The sequence below is a fragment of the Melitaea cinxia genome, chromosome 28 (genome assembly GCF_905220565.1).
Source record: "Melitaea cinxia chromosome 28, ilMelCinx1.1, whole genome shotgun sequence".
NCBI lineage: Eukaryota > Metazoa > Arthropoda > Insecta > Lepidoptera > Nymphalidae > Melitaea > Melitaea cinxia.
This window is the reverse complement of record NC_059421.1, coordinates 6,497,441-6,509,711: the sequence shown is the minus strand read 5'-3', so window position 1 is coordinate 6,509,711 and position 12,271 is coordinate 6,497,441. Positions and strand designations below refer to the sequence as shown.

At 31.8% G+C, this 12,271-nt stretch overlaps 1 protein-coding gene across 1 annotated transcript; it reads right to left on the bottom strand.

Annotated features, from left to right (window-relative positions):
* Positions 1–5,197: 5,197 nt before the first annotated feature.
* Positions 5,198–10,617, bottom strand: LOC123667506. Its single transcript, XM_045601396.1, has 4 exons — positions 10,442–10,617; positions 9,482–9,640; positions 6,654–8,915; positions 5,198–5,629 (listed from the first exon to the last, which is right to left on the bottom strand). The coding sequence occupies exons 1-4, from the start codon at positions 10,605–10,607 to the stop codon at positions 5,559–5,561; spliced, it is 2,658 nt and encodes an 885-aa protein (XP_045457352.1). The 5' UTR covers positions 10,608–10,617; the 3' UTR covers positions 5,198–5,558.
* Positions 10,618–12,271: the final 1,654 nt, after the last annotated feature.

Here is a 12,271-nt window from a genome sequence, read left to right as displayed (position 1 = left end):
TGTTATGACGTTGTCACGTCCGTAAACCAAATTTACAGACAACCAATTTTTTATTTACATTGACGGATTATATAACGTGGGTAGTCAAAAGAGTAATCAATTAAATGCGTATTAATAGAATATATCAAAATTTACTTGTTAGATTCCAGTTAACTTTGAATTAAACTACACGACAAGTACCAGCTTTCTTTTAAAAAAGTCATTAAAACCGTTACACCCAGTAAAAAGTTACGAGGAAATGAACACCAAAAATATAATAAAATTAAGGACTTCTTTTTTTAAGACTATTACAAATGTATTTAACTAAGGTAGGGCACAGTAGGAATTTCCTGTTCAAAATATGGAGCAGCCCGACTGAGATAGTACCTCGACCTTACAGAAAATCACAGCTAAATAATACTGTTTTCAAGCAGTATTGTATTCCTGTTGGTGAGTAAGGTAACCAGAGCTCCTGGATCCAGATTGGGGACAGGGTCGGCAACGCGCGTCGGCAGGTGAGCCGTACGCTTAATTATATGGAAATAAACACTAAAAAGTGTTATCATATGAGGTTCATAAGGAGAATTAATACAGTCGAATCGGAGTATTATATTGGGGGGAATATGATAGAAAAGACAGATATTATTAAGGACTTGGGTGTTTTGTTTGACAGTAAGTTAACCTTCACGGACCACACTGAGTATATCTCCAAAAGAGCTAATCGCATGTTAGGTTTTTTGATTCGTAATGTAAGAGTATTCAAAAATAATAGTACAAGAATTATTCTTTACAATAGTTTAGTTCGAAGTTTAACTGAGTACTGTAGTGTGGTTTGGAGGCCTCATTTTGCAGTTCATACTTTGAAATTGGAGCGCATACAAAAGCGATTTGTCTCATACTTTGTATTTTGGAACAAAGTTTCAAGGGAAACGCTATCCTATAAAAAGGATTAATTTTTTTAAAATGATCTAATTGGAAAACCGCAGAATTTTGCTTGATTGTTCTTTTCTTTTCAAAATTTTACAAAATGCCATAAATTGTCCACAGTTGCTTGAGAGGTTCCAATTCCGTGTGCCGAGAACTTATCCTCGTACTCCTATTACTCCGCTGTGCCCGCCCTTTCGCAAATCAACTCTGAGTGCCAACTCATTGGTACCGAGGTTGTCCAGACTACTTAACGAAACTAAAATCGACGTCTTTACTGACTCATTTACCAAACTCAGACGGGAATTGTGCGAGACATGGACGAAATGTTGTTATGATCGCTACTTCTTATGTATAATTGGTGACTGTTGATTTTTATAAATTTTAAATATGTTTTTTTTTTGTGTTCACCTTAATAAATTGTAACACTTAGCTCTAAAGTATTTATTACGATTAGGTTTACGTTATTGTGTAATTAGTTTTAACAATTACTGGTGATCCTAAATAAATAAATAAATAATACAATACTCACGAGTTTTAACACATTTCCTTATAATTACTTAATGTGAATTTCGACCATAATGTTTTATATAATAAAATAATTTTTAACAAAAAAAAAACCGACTTCAAACAGGAAACTAAAAAGTGAAAAATAAATTTACTTAGTACAAAGTAATTCGTATTTTGATTTAGTTAATCAGAAATGATTAAATAAATATTTTATAATTTTGAAGTTGGTGCCAAGTAAATACTACAACAACCTGGCTATAATAACAAATACAAACAACACACACACAACAAACAAGTACAAAAAATATTATTAGATATGTCAAAACAATAACAGAATAATAACAGTATTCAACCTAATAGTCAATGAAACAAATTATGAAACAAAACTGAATACAACTTAAGAGTAGATACTAGAGTAGTTAGTTTTACTTGAAGTCGGTTTTTTTTTGCTAAAAATTATTTTATTTTACAATTTTTAGTGATGGGTAAACCTAACAAGGATGCTTTTTCTCTTGTGTCGGGTGTCCGGAAACATACATAATACACAAGCACAAACACCCAGACAATGACAAACATCTATATGGCCAATACAAATGTCTGTCGTGCGGCAAGATTGAACCCACTAATGCCAGCGGAACAGCCGGCGCTGTGACCGCTGCGCTAACGCGTCGACATACTATGAGTAAAGTTCGCTATCAGGTGTACGTAATAACAACCGGGACTGACAGCCTAGCGTGTTCTCTGAGGCTAGGTTGGGAGAACCACAAGGATTAATAACTAGACCGGAAATAAATATTTGTATAAACATAAATATCCACTCCGAGCGGAAATAGAATCCGCGACCGTCGGTGACTAGGCACCGCATACACGGCACATGCACCATTATATCAAAGCGGTCGTCAAACAGCAAAAGGTAACTGCTGTAAATTGTTGAGAAATTCCCTCGAGTGTTTGTGGGCTCCATCATCAAACCTGGTCCTGCGACATGGGTAATGGCACTTGTAACTCATATAGATGCAAAGTTCTCATCAATAGAAACGAATTAAGTTTAAACAGCAGGTAATTGGTATAAGTCGTTGAAGAGTTCCATCGACTACCTTTCGTCTCCATCATCAGACTGAAATGGCACTTATAACTCATACATATGCAAAGTTCTCATCAATAGAAACGAATTAAGTTCAAACAGCAGGTAATTGCTATAAATCGTTAAAGAGTTCCCTCGACTATCTTTTGTCTCCATCATCAGAGTGTAATGGCACTTATAACTCATACAGGTGCAAAGTTCTCATCAACAGAAACGAATTAAGTTAAAAACCAGGTAATTGCTATAAATTGTTAAAGAGTTCCCTCGACTATCTTTCTTCTCCATCATCAGATCGACTCCAGACCTTTCTTACTTAGTAGTGCTTTATAGTACTTAATGAAAACATGATTAAATTTACTAGTCACCCTTATGATTTTTGAAAGTTTCCCTCGATTTCTCTGGGATCTCATCATCAGATCCTGGTTTTCTTATCATGGTAACAAACTATGGATATCTCCTTTCCAACAAAAAAAGAATTATTAAAATCGGTTCATAAACGAAGAAGTTATCTCCGAACATACATTAAAATATCATCATCATCATTACAGCCTATCACAGTCCACTGCTGGACATAGGCCTCCATAAGTTTACGCCAAAAATAACGTGAACTCATGATAACCATCTAACTGCTGGCTTTGAAATACACAGGCCGAAGACGAGCAGCAGCGTCTTCGGTGCGACAAAGCCAGTACTGCGGTCACCAACCCGCCTGCCCTACTAATTAAATAATTAGTCCTCTAAGTTGCATGTGTAAGTACCAAGTTATAGAAACTAACAAACTAATATTGGAATAATAAAAGCACGGGCATTATGAGCCCGTGGATATATATTGTTATATAAAAAAAAAAAAAAAAAAAACCCGCCTGCCCAGCGTGGTGACTATGGGCAAAACACACACATTAAAATATATATATATATATATATACGGTCGAATTGAGTAACCTCCTCCTTTATTTGAAGTCGGTTAAAAATTTGGCAGGTTTGCTAAAGCTCTAAATTTAAGGGATACATGGAAAATCTATCCTCTGACTTTCAAGTGTTGGCGAACAATAGAAGGAAATTAGTCGAGGGCATCAAACCAACACTAACGCTACATTGTTTTTGTCCCGTAAGTTTTTTTATCTCATGTACAGGGTAATCAAGCGTACATCAGTCCACCTGATGTAGTTCACCTTAGTCATAATAGTGAAATGAAGCTTTGATTTATTAACTTTGAAAGTTAATAATGTTAAATCCATCCTTCCAGAGTCATCAATAATTATTCAATCTAGCAGAACTTTAAGTGACGACAATAAACCTACATGAACATGTACCACTCATTAGATCGTAACACACACATGCCTTAAAAAGTTTATTGGCAAAGACTTTTTTCCTTCTGTCAGTTACCATTCACAATTTCTTTCTTAATGAAAAAATAAAACCCCCAAAAATGTATTCGTCATATATATAGAAAATTAATCCATTTTAAAAACCAGTGATAGATACTACTATCACTGGTTTTTAAAATGATATAAGGATTTAGTTTATTTTTAACATGTTAATTATTGTAGTATATAATAAATTAAGTCCATTTTTATAATAACATCTAACCTTTGTATCACTTTAAAAACCTTATTTCCCTAACCTAGTACTTGAATTTATCGATAATGCATATCGACATTGTTACAACCACGGCTGTAAGCAACTTGTCAGTGTAGTTGCGGCGTGTCATTATACTGTAATGACACAGAATGTACTTAAGTAAGTGTGTTTTTAATTTAGTATCTGTGTTTCGTAGTGACAGACGATTATTTTTGTGTGGGAATTAGATAAAATGAGCATGTTGTAATTTCCCCTCGCAAAAAATGCCAGACAGTTTTGTGTCGGTAAAAAATGCCACGGCTACTCCCCTCCGCGTTGCTCTTTGTGCAGCAGTGATTACTGAGTTTTATTTAATCAGATTTAATCATATATACAAATACCATACAAAAGATAAAAATAAAATAAAATAGTTAATAGCAGTTAAAGTTAAATATCTTTAATACACAATTTGACATTGAGAATTGTTAAAAACGTGGTTAACTTCCATTTAAATAAGGAGGTATTAGAATGTGTCTACTTGGCAACATTTAATAGAAGTTGTCATTTTTCTAATTGCCACGTTTCAGTATTGTAGTATAAAAAAAATGTTTATGCAATTATTTTTATTTTGTACTTTTTTATTTAGTTTAATTATTTATTTTATGTGTTAGAGTAAGAGAAATGAATAGTTTTATTTATTTAAGCAATTTTGATATTATATACAAATTTTATGCTGGTATAAAGTTTTAAATAAATAGCCGATGTTAAATTGATATATTTTGTCTTGTGATGTAAAAATTTGGCGTAACGGTCACAGCCATGGATTGTACCTATTGCGCTGGCGGTTGCAGGTTCGATCCCCGCACATGACAAACATTTATATAGGCCATACAGGTGTTTGTGTGGTCTGGGTGTTTGTGCAGTCTTAGTGGGTCTCCCCACCGTGCCTCGGAGAGCAGGTCAAGCCGTCGGTCCTGGTTATCATGTACACCTCATAGCGATCGTTACTCATAGTAGGGAATATATCCGCCAATCCGCATTGGAGCAGTGTGGTGGATTAAGCTTTTATCCTTCTCCTACCCTATGCCCAGTAGTAAGATATTACAGGCTGAAGCGAGCGAAGCGATGTAAAAAAAACCATTTAAAACAGTAATTTATTTATTTTTCAACCTTATTTATTATAGGAAATCACAAAACACTAAAAATAATGTCTATCGTAAACTAGTAATGACAAATGATTTAGGAAGGATCACAAATATATATGAGTGTGATGAACTTAAGGCAAAACATAATAAATACACATAAATTTCGACATCCACTTTAACCAAATGTCACCAAGATTGTCATATTATATATATATATATATATATAAAAAAAAATATTCTTCACAGATCAGTTATCTTTTTAAATTTAAAAATGCAGGTTTCTCATTAAAGCTTATTCTACTAGTTAATTAAATTTTGAACTTGACAATAATAAGACAAGACACTTAAGACTTATGCTACTGCTTTTTGCGTTTGCTACTCCTTAACCTTCTCCTGTTTGTAGGTACTTGTGCTTTACGTCCAGTTTCTGAAATAAAAAAGTATTACATTAGATATGACTATATTACTTTTAAGATAATTTTGACAAATAGTTTTAGATCGGAGATGATCACTTATGGCAATTAGTTCCTGAGCTCTGTTCTCAAATTTCGAACGCACAATATACTATTTATTATTGGTGTTAATTGTTTTGTAAGGACTTATTAATATTGGATAAATTTTAATTTCATAGATTTATTGCTACTGTATGTAACTAACGATTAAGGTTTCAAGCATAATTACTAATTTTATAAATGATCTTTTGTACTCTGTTTTCATAGGAAACTGTCAATGATTTTGTTTTAATACCGATACAAAAATTGGTTTAGTTCAGTCTGAGTTAATAATAAGTAAATAAAAAAAATTAAGCATTGATATATATACAATTTCTAATGGGGTATAAGAGGTCACCCAATTATCACATGATTGCCGAAAGAGTTCAGAAAAACACCCTATCAGATATATTTGTTTTTTGTTGAATCTGCGATATCTAAGCCGAAAAAAAAACATCCAACAAACACCCTGCAATCTTGATGCCTGTCTAGAATTTTGTTTATTTTCCAAAATTGAATCAGATTATAGCTATATTTAAAAATAATATTCCGAAATTTTCAAGTTACATTGCACAAAAAACACGAGTTTTTTGTGTATAGATATGGTTTAAGTCTAAAAACCTCACCAAATATCACCAAGGGGGGTAGGGGGTTAAGAAGTTGCTAAAAAATATCACATGTTTAATTGACGACCCCAGGGCCGCATTTAGGGGTCTTGAGGCAGGTCAGGGCAACAAAGGAGTGGAGGCCCCTTAGCCCCAAATTATATTCCTAATAAAATGGTCATTTTTTTTTATAACACGAAAAAAATATGTAAAGAAAAGTTGTTTACTAGTTCTTACTAGTCTGAATTTGAAAAGTTTTTACCGAAATCTATTGTGAAGCCCGGGGCTGTAGCCCTGGTTGCCCTCCCCTAAATCGGGCCTTGGATGACCCCAAACAAAAACACGGTTTACTTACTTTTAATAACTTTTGGTGTAATTGTTGTTTCTTCTATTTTAACTTCTTTATTGTTATTTTTTGTAACTTTTGTTTTTCTGTTAGACTTTTTAAAAGTACTTTGTTTATTGTCAACTTCATTTTTGATTTCTTCATTTGAAGGTTTTTCTTTAGCTGTTTTTTGTTTTGAATCAATTTGCTTCACTTTATTAGTCATGGACCTTGTACATCTAGTCATAGGTACTTCTTTATTTACATTCTTTTTCTTATTAACTTCAAGATTTTCTTTCAATTCTCTCTTTTCTTTCATTTTATATACTCTAATCATAGCTGGTGTATAGCCTTCTAAGAGAGGATTTGCCAATTTTTCTTCTGAATCTTTCGTTGCTTTTGTATTAATTTTCTTTTTCAAATTTGCAACAACCTCTTTCATAGCGTAAGTAGGATTCATGTTTAGTAAGTAATCTTTCTGTAGTAGTACTGATTGTGTGTTAGCATCAGACATTTCCGAGGCATTAGAAAGTTTACGTATTCTATATTTGCAAGTTGAGTCTTCATCTTCCTCATTGTTATCACTTGTTGGATTACGTTCCTTACGTATAATGTCTTCCGGATTCCCTGCTAATATTTCAGCCCATGTAAACTGTCTGGCTGAACCCATGAATTTTCCAAACTTGCCAATGCTATTTCTATGCCTTCTGACGCCTTTGCGCCGTGTAATATTCTTTTTCTTTGATCTTAAATTCTTGGGCGACAGTTTTTTACCAAATATGTCATGTGGCATAAGGGATTTCTTCAATCGAGCTACTAGATCCGCATCCGATATAAAGAAGTTTCTTGATGCGCAAGGTTTACGAATACCCTCACTTGACGTATTAAGTGTTTGTTTAAGAAGTTCTAATTTTAGATCATTTTCCAACGAACAAACATTCTCTCTTTCGTAAGCCTTTTTGATGCCATTTCTAGCTAAAAAGTCTGGTGGAGTATTTTTCCTGCCGAATTTCTTTGCATAATACATTTTGCGACTCATTGGCGACATCGATGCTTCAGCAAAATTAACTGATAAGTCCTTATCTATGGGATATCCATTTTTTAATAACTCACTTTTGAACAGACTTCTACAATACTCGTAATCAGGTTTTTCGGCAAAATCAAGACTAGTTATGTACTGCAGATATTTCTCCATGAAATGAGGATAGAATTCAGTTTTGAAACATGTTTTTAGTAGCAGTTTGACATCACTCATGAAATTTTTCTTCAGAGCGTGAACTAAATCAGGTTCTGCTAAAACTTCAGTTGTTTTCCAAGGTAAGGTACCAGTCAGCCAATCTAATAAATTGTAACCCAACGTTTCTAAATCAGAGCGTCTAGAATGTGCGCCAATGTGAGAGTCTCGTGAACTATATTCTAGAGTTCCATCGTGAGCTTTTCTAGCATCCATACCAAAGTCTTTATGATTACCATTGGAATCAAGAAATTTTGATGCAAGACCATAGTCCAGCAAATATACTTGTCCGTTTGATTGAGATAATATAGCTTCTCTACGGATATCGTCCAAATCAAGTTCATTTGTTTCTTTATTTGTATCTTCATAGTCATGTATACTCCTTGATGTGTAAATGAGATTTTTATTCCCGAAATCGTCTAGAAGTTTTTGATATGATTGATCAGAGCAAACAGAGCTATTTAAATCTTCATAGTTTACGTAATTAGACAATTGTCTGAGATTAAAAGCGTGATGTCGATGTAAGGTTCTACTATCTTTGTCTGACAGTATTCTTCTTAATTTTTTCTTGACACTTGCCAATCTTTTATCATTGTCTTCTTGACTTTCCAATGAAGATCTGTAGTCTCGTACTATGAAATCTTCATCATCGTAATAATTAGACGCTCTAGATTTGCTTGTTTTAGTCTTTCTATGCTTCCTTGATAGTAATACTAGTTGTTTATTATCCTTCTGGTACGACGGGGCAGGTTTGACAACTTTGTTTAATTTATTACCATCGAAACCAAGCATGAGATTAGAACTTTTGATATCCGAGTGTGTATAACCATGGTTATGGAGATATTCCAATGCGTCAAGTATTTGTATGGCTATTACAAGTACATTTCTTAAGTCTAAGACCTTCGTTTTTAATATAATTTTGTGTAAATCAATATCATAGCGAGGTAGAACAAGGAATCTGTATTTAACACCTGTATTATTATCTGCGAATGATCCGCTAGCAATGTATAGTGGCATACCAAGTCTCTTTTGTTTGTTCTGTTGACGCCAGGTTTTTACTAAAATAAAAATAGATTATTTATATTTAATTACTATTTATAAAAAAATTGCAAAAATAACGTCAAAATTATCAGTTTGTTGATTATATGAAAAATTTACAAGAATATAAAAATTAAAAACACTATAAACATTATTTATTGTTTTATTACTTTGGTCAACTACAAACCATTTACTTGCAATTAGGAATCACATTTGTACTTCCTTTTGAAAGTGTCAAGGTTATATTATATGAGTAATAAGTAAAAATTAATTAAGTCAATTTACTTGGAGTAACAAATTATAATATTAGATACTGTCTATTAACACATCTATGATTCATGTTTTATATTTCTTTTTTACACCATATTATTATCATCTTAAAATTTTGATTATTCATAAAAATAAACACAATAATATCAAAACTATAGCTTATTTAAAAAAAAAAATGTAATTATATAATTACATATAACAATTACACTTTTCTACATGTGCAAACAACATCTTAAATAAAACTAAACAATATTAAAACTTTTGTCATTTGAAGTTGCTAAAATATATATTAAGATATATGGATATAAATTATTACCTTTTGTGACTTGTGCAGTCCTGATGAGGCAATGTACTTCAACAAACAGTGGTCCATTGGTATGTGGTTCGATCTTAACTACATATCTTGCATTTAATTTTGTCACTTCTTTATCCGTCTCATCTGATGCTAAGTATATCCTACCGAAACTACCTCTACCTAAAAATAACGAATTGTATCTCTTTAGTTTGAATTATTAATTTAATAAGGCTTTTATCCTTTTCATGATTTTAATGTTATGGCTTAAGTTTTGACCCTTTTCCTACATAGAGAAATAGACTTATCCCAGCAGGGCGAGGGTACAGGCTGAATTGATCAAATAAAATGTAATCAAGTAGGCACTACATTCTTAGAAAGACTATTTTGAAACATACAAATGTTTTCTTAAGATTTATTCTAATGTTTTCTTAAGTATAAAATAAAAGTTAATTACTAAAAGAGTTACTAACAAAAATTTCCAAAAAATGTTTAATAAGATTGTGATGACGCACAAATTTATCATTGTACAATGTAGGTCAAGATTAAGTAGCCTTAAAAAATAATGTAGGTATATTATGATAGGCAGCGAAGTATAAATAACAAGATCTAAGAATTGAGTTTGATGTTTTTAATTTGTATTCATCAAAATTATATGTTTCTTATTTTATGTAAGATTTTGACAGTAAATTCATGATAAGAACTTATTAAAGAATGTTTAATGTTTACTAATTGTAATAGAAAAATCCTTAAGCACCTTAAATTATATGAAAAATATAATATGTATTAAACTACCACTGCATTTTGTTGATAAATTGAAATATTAAAAAAAAATCTACATCATTCTACCAATACATAATTATGTTATACTTAGATAGGGCCCATAAATTACAGCATGTTTCATCATATTAAAAATAATAACATGATGTTTTGTCGTAAATATATTTTGTTAATATTTGTAATTTTTTGTATGTTATAGCTTACCTATAGGTTTTCCTATGCGCCACTTCTTCTGCAAAATATCAGTAAATACTATTCCCGGTGGCAAAGCCTCGTCATCACAGAAACTGACGTCCAAGCTAGGAGGCTCCTCCACCACCTTGAGTTTCTTCTGAGGTAACCTCTCTTCCTCATTAACTCGCCGAGGCATTATAAACAGTCCAAAAATCCACTCAAAAGTTCATTGATCTTATTGCTGAGCGTTATCGGCTATTTTACTACCAATTATTCTTGATTTGTTCTAGAATAGAGGAAATATGGTTAGGATTTTTCAACAAAGTTAACGGTCGATATTTACAATAAAATTTAGAGGTTTAAATAAAAATAATAGGTTTAAAAAGTTACCAAACGAGTTTTTCTTTATGGCAGACGAAGACATGTAAATTTGAGTATTGTAAATACTTTATTATAATGTAAAATCAAGTGTAAATTGAGTAAATAACATTCGAGAAACACTGCACTCCTTTTTTATCGATTAAAAATAGAAATTCTAGACCAATACCAAACTGCGATAGGTTTAACGAACGTTCGCCATGTTGTTAGATATCAACCGATCAATTTTACTATTTTTGCTGATTGTTGCCACAAGCAAAATTAATTAAAAGAAAAAATCTTAATACGAAATTAATATTTTAATATAAATTCAACTGTTTTTATAAATTAAAAAAAATATTTCAATTAATAAATTAATAATAATATTATTAAATATAATATAATAAATAGTAATATCTATAGGAAATAAGATACTTTTGTATCTGAAAGTCAAATCTATTATACAAAAAAAATAACAATAACCGTGCGAATAATTCGCACTAAACAAAGAGCAACACGGAGGGGAGTAGCCATGTACATAGGGCTTGGAATACCGTTAAAAATTCGGTATCGTTAATTTGTCAAGGTCATCATAACGTTATTTTTGGAGTAACGATACTTTAGATAACGTTATTTTTCACACATTTTACCGTTATATTTTTTACCGGTAAAAACTCATTTAACGTTATTTTTAACGTTACTTATCTATACCGTTACTATTAATTGCTACTGTTAACGTTATAGGTAACGAAATTATTACGCTCGTATAATGTATGAAAGAGACAGATTAGATTTGTAATTTTCTTTATTGGTTTTTGAATTATTACAGAATACGCCATATAATGTTTGTTTAGTGTGCACATATGTGATCTATTTTTAAAACAATGATGGAACATGAAATAAGCTGTTCGTTGTGTATTATTATTTTTAACAAACTTGAAAAAATTAAGATATTCTCAATTCGATTGAATTTTTTGTAATGTGTGTTACTTCATAATTTATTTTTATTGGGTGGACCGATTTCGATAATTCTTTTTTTAATCAAAAGGTGGTGCGGTGCTTGTTACATAGTCCCATTTAGATTTGATCAAGTACTTTTTGAGTTATATCTAATAATGCGCCTTTACATGACAATTTTTTCGTCTATAAACGTTATTTTACTTGCCAATGTAATTGAAGTTGGTTTTTTCTTTCGTTAGCGAGTAAACTCAATTTTATTTATTATATTTCAATATCTCTGAATAAGTTGTTTTAATTAGCAACTGAATTCTAGTACAATAATAATAATCTATTGATGAAAAAATTATACAGGTATTTTTTCATTGATGGTCGTGCCTGCTTTTATTTATTTTTGTTCGATCGCATAATTATAATCAAATCTAATGCCACGCGCTGTTGCCGCTCTTATCAATGCGCATTGAGCGGCGCGGGGAGTTCAGCGCGTCGAGTCGAAGATTTTCTGCACGGAGCGGCAACGTCGTAGAGGTATCGATAAAAAATTCG